Below are 15,453 nucleotides of genomic sequence, written 5' to 3' on the forward strand. Positions count from 1 at the left end.
AGAGGGGGATGGACGTCCTCAGTAAGAGGAGTGGATGTGATTGGCTGTCTGTGTGGGAAATTATGAATGCTGATACCTGCCTCACACCATATACAAAAGTTAATTCCAAATAGATCACAGGTGTAAATGTGAACCCTAAAGTAATATAGTCTCTATTATTGACAAACATAGGAAAATGCCTATCTCAGAGTAAGAAAAGATTTCTTACGCAAGGTTTAAAAAGCAGTTATCAAAAAAGCAATTATCAGAAAGGAAAAGGTCAGTAAGTTGGGCTACATTAAAGTTAAGTTACTCTTTTCATCAAAATGAAACATGAAGAGATCGACACGGAAAGCCACAGTGTGGAAGCAGATGTTTGCAATATGCACATCCAATAAGAAACTTGTTTCTAGCTTATACAGAGAACTACACACCAACAAGATAAAGGAGAATCTAGTAGAAAAACAACCAAAAGATGTGAACAGGCATATCATAAAAGAGGACAGCCACTAAACACAGAAGGCTTCCTGCCTCTGGGAAATGCCAATTAAAGCCATATCAGGACGCCACTCTGTACCCACAAGAATGGCTAAAATTCTACTGACAGACAGTATCCAGTGCTGACAAAACCATGGAGCAACCAGAAGTCACGTGCATTTCTGGCAGGTGTATATTTGTCCACATCTACATAATTACAGCAATTCCTAAGAATATGTCCAACAGGAGTGTGTATTGTGTGCACTAGAAGACATGTATAAGAATGCTCATTGTCTTATGTTCAGTTTAGCCCCAAACTGGAAACAACCCAAATGTCCATTAAGAGTAGAATTTATTAATAAATCATATTTCATCATATATGTATACCATAACCCAGCAACAAGAATGAACAGACACCCTACTGCAACAACATGGGTGAATCCCACAATGTTGAAAGAAGCCAGACAGCAAAAAAGCACATATTGTATATTTTTATTTGGACAAAATTCAACGGCAGGCAAAACTAATTTATGGTGACGGGAGTCGGGATGGGGCACCCTGGATGGTGGGAACGGCCTCTCAGTCTGGGCACTCGCTGCCGTCACTCACACTCTGTGCTTTTGCATGATGTGCATTATAATTGGACAAAGTATTCACAAAAAGAATGGTGTCCTCCAAGGAAAAGAACTTAGGTGCCACCTACTGTATCCCAGATGGGCCAAGGTAACCGAGTCGCACTGTGCAGGGAGGGCCTTCCTGTGTGTGTGTGTGTGTGTGTTTTCTTTTCCTGAGGACACAGCCACCCTGCTGTGCAGGGACCTTTCTCCCAGACTCCTCTTCCCGTCTTGGGTGCAGGTTGACGTTTGAGAAGCAAAGACACCAAGGGTCCCCTTCCTCCCACCCAGGCCTCACGTCCCCTCAGCCCCTCCTGGCCATGCACTGTTGATTCCTAAGGTCTGCCACCCTCTGCAAGCACTGCTCCTCCCGTGTCCTGGCCTCCACCTGCCCCCACCCTGGGACAAAGCATCCTCCTCGCCCCCACCATGTCCACGCACAGAGGCAGATGGCCAGGCACTGGGGGAACGTGGTGCTGGGGCCTCCCCGCCCCACTGGTAGAGAGGAGCCAGCCTCTGCTTGCAGACCATCCCTCACGCTCTGCTCCTGTCCAGTGAGCTGTGGTTGCACCCGCAGGCCAGTGGGCTGTCTGCCCACATGGGTGGGGGACCATGGGGCTCCCAAGGTCACGAGCCCTGAGCAGTTTGGGTCTCTGTCACAGAAGACGCAGCCAGTTGGAACATTCCTGAAACTTTATGAGACCACTGGGCCTTTTTTACTTATTTGGGCCAAAAGTGAGCTCATTGGCCTCAAACTCAGCTGCTGGGAAACTGGCCAGGGCAGCCCCTCCAAGGCCAACTGTTGCGGAGTTGGCAGCTGATGGGGCATCTATGGGCTGTGTTTGTGCCCTGGGTGCGAGGGACATTTCTGGGGTGGCTGCCAGCTTGAGTTATTCTACCCCAACTCCTCCGGCACCATCACCTTCATCCCTCTGGTGACTCTGGGGACTGCTTCCTGCTGAAACTGGGCAGAAGCCACACCACCCTCTCCCTCAGACACAGGCCACAGATGTGGGCATAGATCCGAGCTCCGTGAGCCCTGGGTCCTCACTCCTGTGAGCAGATCCAGGTCCTGCCTCACGGTTTTGGGCAGTGCAGCCTCGGGAATGCCATGGGCCATGGGGGGGCGGGGAATCACGTGGCCCTGCCCTCATGACCACAGTCAGTATGGGGGATCACGTGGCCCTGCCCCCGTGACCACAGTCAGTAAGGGGGATCACGTGGCCCTGCCCCCGTGACCACAGTCAGTATGGGGGATCACGTGGCCCTGCCCCAGTGACCACAGTCAGTATGGGGGATCACGTGGCCCTGCCCCCGTGACCACAGTCAGTATGGGGGATCACGTGGCCCTGCCCCCGTGACCACAGTCAGTAAGGGGGATCACGTGGCCCTGCCCCCGTGACCACAGTCAGTATGGGGGATCACGTGGCCCTGCCCCCGTGACCACAGTCAGTAAGGGGGATCACGTGGCCCTGCCCCCGTGACCACAGTCAGTATGGGGGATCACGTGGCCCTGCCCCCATGACCACAGTCAGTATGGGGGATCATGTGGCCCTGCCCCCGTGACCACAGTATGGGGGATCACGTGGCCCTGCCCTCGTGACCACAGTCAGTATGGGTAGAGGAGCCTTGGGAATGCCGTGGGCCATGGTGGGGGATCACGTGGCCCTGCCCTCGTGACCACAGTCAGTATGGGTAGAGGAGGTGCTAGGGGCTCTTTACATCCTCACGTCAGAGGCTTTTTTAGTCCAGGCTTTGCACCTTCTGAGTCAGTGTTCCCGAAATGTGGTAGGAGAGGAGACATGGGGCTGAGGGGGTGTGGATGAGTGTCCACCTGGGCCCTGCGTAGGGGGCAAGGTCGTGGTGGGGGCTGCGCAGGGCAGGAGGCTGAGTGCTGGTGTGTGGGCATCTGGGGTCAGGTCCCTGCTTGGTGGGAACATTAGGAGGCCGCCAGGGTGGACGTGGCCTTAGGGGCAGCACACGTGGTGTCTGAGCCAGGTTCCCCTGTCCGTGCTCACAGCTATGTGACTTTGGGCAAGTGACTAAAGCTCTCTGTGCCTGGAGAGGATCATAGCACCAACCTCATGGGATGGTCGCTGGAGCTTGATGAATAGCTGTAGGGCTGTTGGCACAGTGCCTGGTCCGTAGCACAGCTGAGGATAGTCCCTAACCCTGAAGAAGCATGCCTCCTGCCTGCACCCCGTTCCCACACATGCCCTGTGCCCGCACCCCGTTCCCACGCACGCCCCATGCCCGCACCCACGATGGTGAGCATGGCTGGGGCAGGAGGAACCAGCGCTGTCTTCCTGCCCAGGACCCACACCTTCTGCAGCTGAGCGACAGTGACTGCCCCGTTAACACCACCTGGAAACCAGTCCGTCCTTCTCGTTGAGAAACTGATTTTCTAGTATGCATTTTTTGAATCGAATAAATTTACGACACCTTAGATTTCACTTGCAATTTTGACTTCTAAAAAATGTTTTAGTCGTTGGTAACTGGTTTCTCATTGAAAACGGATGCCTATTTGTGATACTGGTGTTCCCATTACAATGTAACACAAAGATTTAAACGTAGAGTGAGTGGAAGCCCCACACAGGCAGGCCGGGCGGCATCCAGTGGCATCGGGCGCCTTTTTCGTGGCTGCAGCGTCAGCCTGCACTGCCGGGTGTGAGACAGACGCGCACTTAACGGCGTGAGAAGCCAGATGTGGGAGGCACCGGGCAATGTGGGCAGTGAGGCAGGAGCTTGGCCGCGTGTGGGGCAGAAGCTCCATGGCTAGAATGGGATGTGTTTGGGTCACGGGTCTGGGGGAGGGTGCGTTCTGGCTATAACTGGATGTGTTTGGGCCACAGAGGTCTGGGGGCGGGGGGTGCGTTCTGGCTATAACTGGATGTGTTTGGGCCACAGAGGTCTGGGGGGTGCATTCTGCATCCAGCAGCTCTCACATGGCAGTCGTGGTCCCCGTTGCTGGTCCGGCCTGTTGTGGAGTAGCGGGGGCATTCATGGGCGAACCCAGAGGCTGAAATTCCACCCCAATCAGAGCTCTATTCCAGGGAAAAGGGGAGAAATTGAGTCAGGCTTTGTTGTTCTGCAAAACAGTGACGCCGCTCAGCCAGCGCTGCGGGTTCCAGCATACTCAGTGGCTTCATTTCACTCTCACGGTAACCGCTGGGGGTGGATTCTACGATTATCCTCATTTTTACAGAAAAGGAAGCAGAGATGGTTCACAGCCGAGTCACCTGTCCAGGGTGATGCCTTTGCGGGGCCCACCAGAGCCCGCCAGTGTCGCAGAGGCGGTGAGCCCCTCCCGCCCAACACACAGCCCCTTGGCAGGGGCTCTTGAGCAAACCTGCAGGTGGGCAGCTTGGGGCGTTTCTCAGCTAGCATCACCCCTGCTTCAGGACTTGAAAGCACTTGACTGGGTTCGCTGGCCTGAGGATTACGTGCTCGGTGGAAATTAGTCATTCTGGGCTCTTCTCTCCTTCACTCTAGGAGGACTGGGACCCAGAGAGCTCCGGGATCAGCTCCCTGGCTTGGAGTCCAAAAGCAGCTCTGACCACGCCGCCTGGGGCAAGAGGGAGGGCCGCTGGGTTCCGTCTCCGTGGCCTGGCACATCCAAGGTCCCTTTGTGGAAAAGGCACGTGTAGCACCCGTTACTGGAGGATAACCTGTAACTTTGTGCCTCTCCCAAGGGAGCACACAGGTCTACACGGGAAGTAAGATTCCCCATACCCACTGTGTCTCACAGTTCAGAAAAAGTCGTCAAAGTGCTCAGACTCAAGAAGTAATTAAGGAAATATGAAAACATGACTTTATTTCTTTCTTTTTTTGAGACATTCTCGCTCTGTTGCCCAGGCTGGAGTGCAGTGGCACCATTGCAGCTCAAACTCCTGGGCCAAGCAATCTTCCCACCTCAGACTCCCAAGTAGCTGGGACCACAGGCATGCGCCACCACACTCAGCTAATCTTTGTATTTTTCGTAGAGACAGGGTCTCATCATGTTACCCAGGCTGATCTCGAACTCCTGGGCTCCAGTAATCCACCCACTTTAGCCTCCCAAAGTGCTGGGATTGCAGGCATGAACCACCATGCCCAGCTGAAAATATAACTTTAAAAAAAATCTTAGCTCCGTAAGAACTAAGCCAGATCAGAAAACGAATTCTGTCTGTGGCCCCCACAGCTGTGAAATGGAGTCGCTGACTCGCCATGCTCATGCACGTGCTTAGTGCCCACTGCAGAAGGCTGCTTTGAATGAAAGCTAGTGTTTATTCGTGCACTCACCCAGAAGGTTTCTGCTGTTATTGAATCAAATTACCCTACATGTGAGGCATTTTTCACAGCCAGATGCAGACAGGGACACAGACGCAGCAGCACCCACCACACATGAACGTTCGGGGGTCACTGCCTCGTCTTCATGTCTTGGGAGTTGCTGTTTCTGTCTTTAAATCCGAGCGTCAGAAGGATCTGAGACACCCGATATAAATCCCTGGCTTGTTAATGATGCTCACAGAGAGCGGCCATGCCCACAGACTGCATAATTTATCTCCATCCTGCAGAATTCTGATTTTCATGTAAACCTAGGACATGTTCAGAGACTTGGAAGTTAGCGATTCTAGCCCCTGCCTTAGGCATGCCCGTGTGGTTGTTTCTGCTTTGGATTGGCTGGTGGTAGCAGCTGCTGGCATCACGCAATTGGCTTGGCTGCAGAGTGAGCCCGCGGAAGAGGGCTCTCCGCACCCACTCTGTGACTCAGGCTTCTACTACCAGGCTCATCCGAGGACGGAGGCTGTCGTTATACAACGCGCAAATGTGGTCTCTGTCACAGATGTGGCTGTCGCAGAGAGTGCTGCCTCCTCTCCCGTTTCCAGCAGATGCTTGGGAACCTTCAGAAGTCTTGGGGATTTTCTCCCAGCACCGTAGCCATGCCACCACGAGTGAACCCTTAACGTGGACCAGCACGGGCACCTCAGATGCCAGGACCGGCGTGATGTATGCGCCATAAGACTGTTTTGGAGGGTTTAGTCAGCTGGTCACCCAGGAAAGGAAAATGACTCGGCTCTTACTGTGGAATAGCAAATGACTGAGCTCGGGAGAGATGGTTCTGCCTCAATCTGTGACTCGAGGTGGTTGGTGTTAGGCTGAGAAATAAGAACACACCGAAAGTGCCTGCCCTTCCGTAGATGAGAGCAGGTTCTGGGACTGCGGGGATGGGGCTGCCGGGGCCCCCGTGTGCCATGCCTCTCACCTGGTATTGCAGAAATGGCATCATGAATATGGGGGATCGCTCTCCCAAGAGGTTTTCTGAGGGATTTCGTGGGCAGCCGGCTTCCCACCTGCACACATTAACGGCGGCGTCTCTTCCTCACTGCAGCCTGCAGGACGCTGGCATCGGATTCATCCTGGTGATAGACCGGCGACGGGACAAATGGACCTCCGTGAAGGCGTCCGTCCTGCGCATCGCAGTAAGTGCCGCCCGGGGCTCTGCCCTGCACCCGGCCCCTCCCTGGGCTGCATGACCGCATGGTGCCCTTCCTCTGTGTCTGCCGCAGTTCCTGCTTTGTGCTGAGTGGGACAGAGCCCAGTCCCGGCAGGTGGAGGCCGGCGCCAAGGCCCCCCCTGCTTGGGCTCCCAAGGCACTGGTGCCTGGGTGTGAGTTTTCCCAGATGAGGGAACTCTTAGGGAGCCCAGTGTGACTTGCAAACAATTTCCTCAGACAGGGCAGCCCATATGTTTCCGAACACCAAGTCTGAGATGCTCGGGACTGAATATGCCTCTTACATATTTATTCATTAGTGATTTTCTCCTTTCCAAATTGGGCCGTCTATCTTTAGCTGTGACACTGAACGAGCCACCACCGCCTCCCTTCCCCAGTGGGATTGAACATGCACTTCCTCTTACACAAAGCACAACAGTCCTGAACAGGCAGGACGGGGGCTGTGTGCAGAGACGCTCCAGGCTGGAAGTTTGAAGTGGTACTGCACAGCTTTTCTACGTGATTTTCTCCTTTCCAAATCGGGCCATCTAGCTGCGACACTGAACTAGCCACCACCGCCTCCCTTCCCCAGTAACCCAGCCTCGCATGTAGCCACCCTCCTTTCCAAGGACTTTCCCTTGGGCGTCCGAGGGTCTGTTTGCAGATTCTGCACGCTGGCTTCCGTAGCAGAAGAGGAGCTGGGTTTGCTGTTGGTTTTAACCCAGAGTAATCATTTAAGAGGGAAGAGATTAAGTCAGCAGAAGCCTCCAAATCTTATTTTTGTCGGTAGCTCCCACCCGTATGCATGACCCCGGCAGGGAGCATTTTTCACCCACGCTCGCTCTCCCTGCCTGTCAGTCCAAATTTCATTGCTGCCAAAGGACCAAAAAAGGCTGCCTATCTGCCAGGAGGTGACCCAGAGCCTGGGTCCAGGCACCTGCATGTTCGCACGCCCGCCACAGCCCGTCCCTCCCAGGCTCTGGGACCCTGGGTCCTCAGCTGTGATGGCACAATTGCTCCAAGCATTCCCCAGCACCAAACCCCAGTGAAGTCAGATTCTCCCGGTGAAGTCAGATTCTCCCGGTGAAGTCAGATTGTCCCGGTGAAGTCAGATTCTCCCAGTGAAGTCAGATTCTCCTGGCCTTTCCTGGCTTCTGCATTCAGACTACCTTTGGGTTCCCCAGCCTCTCGGTGGCTGCTGGCTGGTGCGTCAAGGTTCGAGGTATAGTGAAAAAAGTCATTCCTTTCCCCGCACATTGCCTCATTCCTTCATCTTTTACAAGAATTAGAGACCCCATATCTGCTCCGATGCCCACAACCTTCATCGTTTTGGTGCGAGCCTGTCCCTGAGCCGCTGGTTCTCATTGAAGTCTTTAGGATGAGGCATCTCCTTGCACCCCCACGGCACCTCTCTGCCCCTCGCCGCGGCGGATCCCCATTCCTGACCCTGCCTCAACCTGGCACACACCGCCTATGGCATCGTTATCTGAAATAATTCAAAACGCTTCAGGATGCTTCCAAAAAAGTAGACGTGTATAGAATCGGTCTTCCTTTGTTTTAACAGTGCGTTCGTTTGCTTTTGCGTCACTATAAAGACGTACTTGAGCTGGGCAATTGATAAAGAAAGAGGCGTAATTGGCTCACAGTTCTGCAGGCTGCACAGGCTTAGCACCTGCATCTTCTCAGCTTCTGAGGGGGCCTCAGGGAGCTGCCAGTTGTGGTGGAAGGCAGCAGGGAGCTGCCAGTTGTGGTGGAAGGCAGCGGGGAGCCGGCATCACATGGTGAGAGAGGGAGCGAGAGAGAAGGGGGAGGTCCCAGACTTTTGAACAGCCAGATCTCCAGTGAACTTACTGAGCGAGAACTCACCCGTCACCAAGGGGATGGCGCTGAGCCATTCATAAGGGGTCACGCCCAGACTTAATCACCTCCCGCCAGGCCCCACCTCAGCACTGGGAATCGCATTTCAACATGAGACTTGGAGGGGACAAAAATCCCATCCATATCAAGCATCCCCAGAAATGCAGAAAGTTCTTTAGATAAAAGCCATCACCAGCTAACAGCCATGTGTGCCTTTCATTATTGTACGTTTTAAATGAGTTTGCCCGTGAAGTCATAGGCAACTCTAAAAATTAAATCATAAGAACCCACGGGGTCAGACACACATGGACGAACAACAGATACTCTTGGGAAGCACCCATCTGTCCTGGGCGGGTCCCGCAATGCTCCCAGCAGGCACGTCGTCGTTTAAACAACAGACAACACCGTTACAGCTGCATCTTTTACGCTTACCTGCCGCTGATATAAACCAGCCATCAGGACGACTCTTAGCAACACGTGGGTGTAGGAGTCGGCCTCCCTGCCAGGGCACTTGCGGTGTCAGGACGCACCTGGGTGCCTTTCATGCCCGTGGGGTCCAGGCACCTGCATCTTCACACGCCTGCCACAGCCCGTCCCTCACACGGCTCATGCCTCACTACATGTGCCCCGGAGCCTCTGCTCACGCCTCACTACATGTGCCCCGGCCCCTCCGCTCACGCCTCGCTACGCGTGCCCCGGCCCCTCCGCTGACGCCTCGCTACGCGTGCCCCAGCCCCTCCGCTCGCGCCTCGCTGCGCGTGCCCCGGCCCCTCCGCTCGCGCCTCGCTACGCGTGCCCCAGTGCCCTCGCACACACATCACCATGTGTGTGTCTCAGATTAATCAGTCACTCCCGGGTTAGATGACAAGAGCTTCCCCAGATACGAGGTTACTTTTTAAGAAATACAAAAATCATTTTCTAAAAGCAAAGTATTTCTGCGAGGTCACCCTACAGGATAGCGAAGCAGCCCACAGCAGACCCGTGATTTAGGTGTCGATCTTCAGCGGCCGAGTGTCCTGTTCTGTCCACCGAGTGTGTGATCGGATGAATTTCTTAAGCAGGTTGGCTCATCTTGAAAGCTCTGTCTTGTGAACATCATAACTGAACAGTTAGTGTTTTGAGTTTTTATTTTTGCATTGATTCTTACACCATAAAAATACGGCTTTTTCTGTTCTTCCTTTAATTCTCAGAGTTGACCGACATTGGTTTGGAAGTAACAGAAGCCAGCATTTTCCAGCAGAATCACCCAGAATTCTCTCTGAACACCAGTGCTTTCTTGCTATAATAATTTACGGTCTTTTTTTTTTTTTTTTTTTTGAGACGGAGTCTCACTCTTTCACCCAGGCTGGACTGCAGTGGCGCGATCTCGGCTCACTGCAAGCTCTGCCTCCCAGGTTCACGCCATTCTCCTGCCTCAGCCTCCCAAGTAGCTGGGACTACAGGCACCTGCCACCGTGCCCAGCTAATTTTTTATATTTTTGGTAAAGATGGGGTTTCACCCACGTTGGCCAGGATGGTCTCAATCTCCTGACCTCGTGATCCGCCCGCCTCGGCCTCCCAAAGTGCTGGGATTACAGGCGTGAGCCACCGCGCCCGGCTTATGGTCATATTAATACACAGACTCTGTGTAGTTAGCATGTCCTGAGGCTTTTCTCTGTCCCAGGCACTGCCCGGGCATCACGGATGTGAGGGAGGAAGTGAGCAAGGCTCACCGCCAGCTGGGCGAGGACAGTTGAGGGGCATCACAATGGGGTCACAGGCAGGGGTGGCAGGGAGCAGCCAGGAGGGTGGCTGAGCCATGGGGAGGGGGCAGAGTCAGGCCCCACATGCCAGGCCCCATCCACCTGGGCTGTGACCCCGGAGAGGGTGTCTTCCTGTCCCCAGGCCCCTGCTACCCAGGAGCCCAGCCACCTCCAGAAGGGTTTGGTGCAGGAGGGGCATGAGCAACCGGCAGGAGACGATGATGGTGGACATTGGATGGGCCAGGAGACATGGAGCTCACAGCCCTGGTTTCATGAAGGAGAAGTGGGCCACAAGGCCAAGGAGGCAGGAGGCGGGCAGTGGTGGCACTGTCATAGGAGCTGGCTGTGCATGTGCTGAGGCTTAGAGGGTCACTGGTCAAAGGAGTGAGGGCAGCTGTGGACCCGGCCAAGCCTGGGTCCTGGGCAGACCAGGAGGGGTGAGGGTCTCTGCAGTGGGGAAGGGGTGGGTGGTGGGGCTGGGGGGGAGGCCCCAGGCTCTGTCCATGAGCCACGCACTCCTTGGAGAGGGCAGACCAGGGATGACCCCTTGGGCATCTTGATTCAGTTTTTTGGAGATGGTGCAGTTGACCTGACGTGGGGACACCAAGTAGTGGCTGCAGAGGGGCACCTGGGTGCCAAACCCTGGGCTCCAGGCCTTGACAGCGAGCTTTGGCTGGCCTAGGCTTCCACCTAAAGTGGCTTTGGGAAAACTAGCACTTAGCAACAGCCCAGGCCAGCCGAGCCCTCAAGCAGGTTTCCAAACAGGCACAGGCTCCAGCTGCCCGACCCCACCAGGGTGCCCAGCTCATGGTGCTGCGGGCGCCACAAAGCAAGCCCGTGGCAGAGACTTGCCTCCAAGCGCTCGGCCACCAAGGAAGACGCAGTGCTTACATAATGTGCCGGGATCCGGGGCTATTTTTAGCCACCATATGTGCTGTCTTAAGAGCTGAGCTCTCCCTAATTTGGGGTGTTCTTTTTTCTTTTCTGGATGCCTTCAGCATGGCTTGGAACAGAAAAATTAGACATTGGAAGAGCCAAAATCCAGTGTTCCTAAAACCAGGCTCCCAATCCAGAGCAAGACCCATGTGATGCTGAGGGCGTGTGGGAGCAGGATAGGTTCACAGCTACCCACCCGGGGGCAGAAAGATGAGATCCTCTGAGAACTCACACGTCTCTTCTCCCTTAGGCAGTTGTGCGGTCCTCAGATAGAAGCATCTTTTATAAAATGCTGTTGCAACATCTAACCCTCTTCCACTGTACTGCATGTGTGAGTGTGTGAGTGTGAGTGTGTGAGACTGCGAGTGTGAGTGTGTGACTGTGTGTGCGAGTGTGTGTGTGCGCGTGAGTGGGAGTGTAAGTGAATGTGTGTGAGACTTGTGAGTGTGTGTGCGTGTGAGAGTGAATGTGTGTGTGTGCGTGTTCACATTTTGGGAATTTGTAATAGAGTATATATATTCATGTTTAGAGCTAGCCTAAATCAAACTAAATCTAGATCCTCAAGTAGGTGGCTGGAGAAAGTGAATCTGATTTTTAGACTGCATGGGGCCAGAACTCTCTTTCCTGTAACGCCGGTGCAGTCTGTGTGTGCAGGAAAGGTAGAAAACAAGGTGTCTGAGGGACCCCGGACTTCTAGGTCGTCCAGCAAATCTTTCACATTTGCAAAGTACGATTGTATGCGGCCCCGCGACCAGATTCCTCCCCTGTGCCAGCTACTGGGGCTCTGCGGAGGAGCTCACCGTGGGGGCGGTGGGAGCCGTGGGAGCCGTGGGGGCCGGGGCGGTGGAGGGGGGGTGGAGGGGGGTGGAGGGGGGGTGGCTGGGGGAGCGGGGAGGCGGGAGGAGCGGTGGGGGCGGGGGCGGGGGGAGCGGGGGGGGCGGGAGGAGCAGGGGGTGGGGGGGGAGGCGGGCGGCAGGGGGCGGTGGGAGCGGTGCTAACTCCAGGAGGACTTCCCGGCAGAGGTGATGCTTGGTGAGAGCCTGACGGGAGGAGGAATTGTCCAGATGGAGTGGGGCGAGGAGCTTCCCCTGGGAACACAAAGCAGCTGGCTGCCGAGGGAGAGAGGGCCAGGTCCGTGTGCCCCTCTCTGAAGAGGCGAGACGGTCCCCCAGGGCAGGGAACTGAAATGCGCGCTGCATAACTGTGGCGACATGGGGGTGGGGGACCCAGCTCTTCCCAGTGTGGCTGAGCTTTCTCAGAACACCGCTGCTGTGTGCAGCAAGCACCTGCCCAGGTGAGCACAGTCCCACCGTGGTGGACAGAAGGGGACCAGGATCTGCAGGCTGTCTCCTACGCACCAGCTGCTGTGGCAAATGCATTTCAGCGCACCCTGCGCGTTCATCAACCGCCGATTACAGGGGAGGAGCTGGGCTTCGGGGCGACGAGGGAACCTGCCGATGGGGTGGGGCGGCTCTGGGGGCGGCCTGGGCCTTTCTGTCTCTGAAGCCCGAGCTCTCTCCCTACTCCGGTGGTCCCAGGGCCACGGCGGTGGGCGGTGCCGGTCATGCAGAATATTGCAGGGAGAGACAGCCCGTGAGGCTTCCACGACGCTGAGAGCGTCTATTTAAACGACTGTCCTTCATCCGAGGGTTCGCTCCTCCCACCTAAGGGTGGATTTAACAGCCTTGAGGTATCTAGCAGGGGTGGGAGATCCAGAGGCCCCAAGCCCTTCTTCACTGTGTATTTCCTGGAACATGGAATCCAAGGGTCCAATAACGGGCGGCACGAGCCACTTTGCTTCTCTCTCTAAAGACCTCGGAGGCGACACAGTGAATAACAAGGTTGTCTTAGTCCGGGTCTGCTGCTTATATGTCAAGAGTATCTGAAACTGCGCACTTTACAACGAAAAAGAATTCATGCCTTACAGTTGAGGAGCCTCATCTGGTGAGATCCCTCTTGCTGGTGGGTCCTGAGGCGGTGCGGGACCTCACCTGGCGAGGGGAGAGTGAGCCAGCCCAGGGCTGCCCCCGCTGCTTACAAAGCCACCAGGCCCCCACCCACCCCCACGACAGCCCGTTAATCCGAGAATCCGTGAATGGATGAATCCATTCATGAGGGTGGGGCCGTCCTGACCCAGTCACCTCTGAAAGGTACTGCCTCTCAATGCTGCCATCAGTTTCGAAGTTTGGTAGGGAGGAACATTCCAACCACACCAAATGTATATTTCAGAATTGCTAAAAGAATCCATTTTAAATGTTCTCAGCACAGAAAACTGGTGAGTGGGTGAGGTGACGGATCGGTTAATTGGCTTGATTTAATCATTCCACTGAGGATACCTATAGCAAAACATCACTGGGTGCCCCGTAAGTAGATACAATCATGATTTGTCAGTTAAATGTAGAAACATTTTTTAAAAAAGATAAACAGAGAAAAAGAAAGAGCTCTGAGACCCGAGCTCACTCAGCGGCTTTTTCTCACAGAGAAGAGGAAGGAGCCCGGGGGTCCCTGGGACCAGGTGCCTCATGAGGCTCCATGTGGGCCGTGGACCCTGCAGGCCACGCCAGCTTCCCTGACTGATAAACCCAGAGCCAGGCCTTGCCGGTGAGAGGCCAGGGACTGCTGGCTGAGCTTCTCCAGCGCTGCTCTTCACTCCCCTTGATGCCTGGAGCGAGACTATTTGCCTGGTTTATTTTTTTCAGCTTAGAGCTCGTTGCACAGAGTCAGAGCCCCTGCATCCTGGTGGCTCAGGCATTTGAGTGAAGGTTGGATCAGGAGGGAGGGGAGATGCAGCTGCCCCACGCATGGAGGAGAAGAGCTGTGAGCTGCAGCAGCCTCGTGTCTTTTTCCTCTCAACTTTCAGTTCAGAAAAATTTCAGACCTACGGAAAACTTGGGAGAGTCTCACAGTGAACAAACCTCAGCTGTGGTCATAAACAAAGTGCCCATTCGTGTGTGTGTGTGTGTGTGTACAAAAACACACAGACATAGATACAGACATGTACACACATCACACAGACACAAAACACATCACATAGACACATACACAGACACATATATATACACATATACCCACACATACATCACATAAACACACACACATATCACACAGACATGCATACACTCAGAGACATCACACAGGCACAGAGACACACATCACACACACACAGACACACAAACACACACATATATACACATATACACACATCACATAAACACAGACACACACACACACGTTTTGCTGGTGAGAGCCGGCTCTGCCATCGTGTCAGTTCATCCCGGATTGCTGACGTGGTGTCTCCTGAGTGGAGCCGCCCTCTGCATAACCACAGGCGAGTCTGCATCGCGGCCACACTGCCCTCTGGACGCCCACACATGGGGCTTTCTCCACGTGCCCCGTCATGTCCTTCCTGTATTTGTTAAAATCCAGGTCCAGTGAAGGACGGCGCCCCCGTCAGCTGTCCACCCTTCTCAGTCGTCTCTAATCCACCCAGTTGTTGGTTTTTGTTTTGCTTTCTGTCTTTTGTGAGATTGAGATTTGCGAAGGGTTGAAGCCAGTTGCTTTGTGGAATATCCTTTCATCTGGTTTCCTTGTAATTAGGTTCCACGTGGTCCTTTGGGGCGGGAATCCTGGTGGGTGAGCTTCTGGGGCAGCCCGTGGAGGCCCAGGATGTCCATGTGTCCCGTGATTGGGGCGGTGTTGTGTGCTCAGACGGCCAAGGAGACGTCCGGATTTCCCCAGGAGAAGGTGCCTCTCCTCTTGGTAATCAGTGGGTCATGTGTGGTGATGCTCAGGACGGGGCGAAGGTCCCGTGGCTGAGGTGTCCACTGACCGTTTCTGCCTGAATGGGTGGTTCGGTGGTGGTTGCCACAGGGCTGTGTTTTCAAGGGAAGCAGCAGGTGCCTGGCGTCTGCATCCACACCTGCCTGGAGCCTCCTTCCATTTGTTACTCTGTCTCCTCCTGTGTCCCTGCAGCTGTGTCTCCAGTGATCTTGCCTGTACTCTCCGCCTCTGCAGGGTGAGGTTTTGCACTGATTGCAAAGTAAACATGCACGCCCCTTCAGGGTCCTGGTCCTTAGGGAGCTGGTTAACAAGTTGACCAGAAAAACAACCCGAATACTCCTCAACTCTTGATGGGAGCTCAGTTCACACGGCTCCAAATCGGTGAAACGCAACCAGCGCTGGGCAGAACCTTGGCAGAACTTTGCTAGTGTCTGCTGAGAAGCCGAGGGGAGGTTCTGGGGCTTGGCTTGAGCTGTGGGGTGAGTGTGGGAGAGACGGCGAGCTCCCTCCCATCAATCAATCAGCAGACTGTCCTATTTTCATAGTAGTCCCCGCCCAAATGTCATTCGAGTCCAATCTCAGGATCCTGGATGTA

At 54.6% G+C, this 15,453-nt stretch overlaps 1 protein-coding gene across 38 annotated transcripts in view; it reads left to right on the top strand.

Annotated features, from left to right (window-relative positions):
• Positions 1-15,453, top strand: part of MCF2L (MCF.2 cell line derived transforming sequence like) — a 214,763-nt gene that overhangs the window by 155,104 nt on the left and 44,206 nt on the right. For 34 of the 38 annotated variants that reach the window (XR_008538918.2, XM_054665592.2, XM_024348381.3 and 31 more), the window contains one exon: positions 6,442-6,532. Coding sequence is in view for 37 of the 38 variants with exons in the window: in XM_054665592.2 (XP_054521567.2) it covers positions 6,442-6,532 (91 nt within the window). In the remaining variant the exon portion in view is untranslated. The other 4 variants (XM_054665607.2, XM_054665608.2, XM_054665604.2 and 1 more) reach the window with 4 other exon arrangements.

Source organism: Pan troglodytes, chromosome 14, assembly GCF_028858775.2.
Source record: "Pan troglodytes isolate AG18354 chromosome 14, NHGRI_mPanTro3-v2.0_pri, whole genome shotgun sequence".
Classification (NCBI taxonomy): Eukaryota; Metazoa; Chordata; class Mammalia; order Primates; family Hominidae; genus Pan; species Pan troglodytes.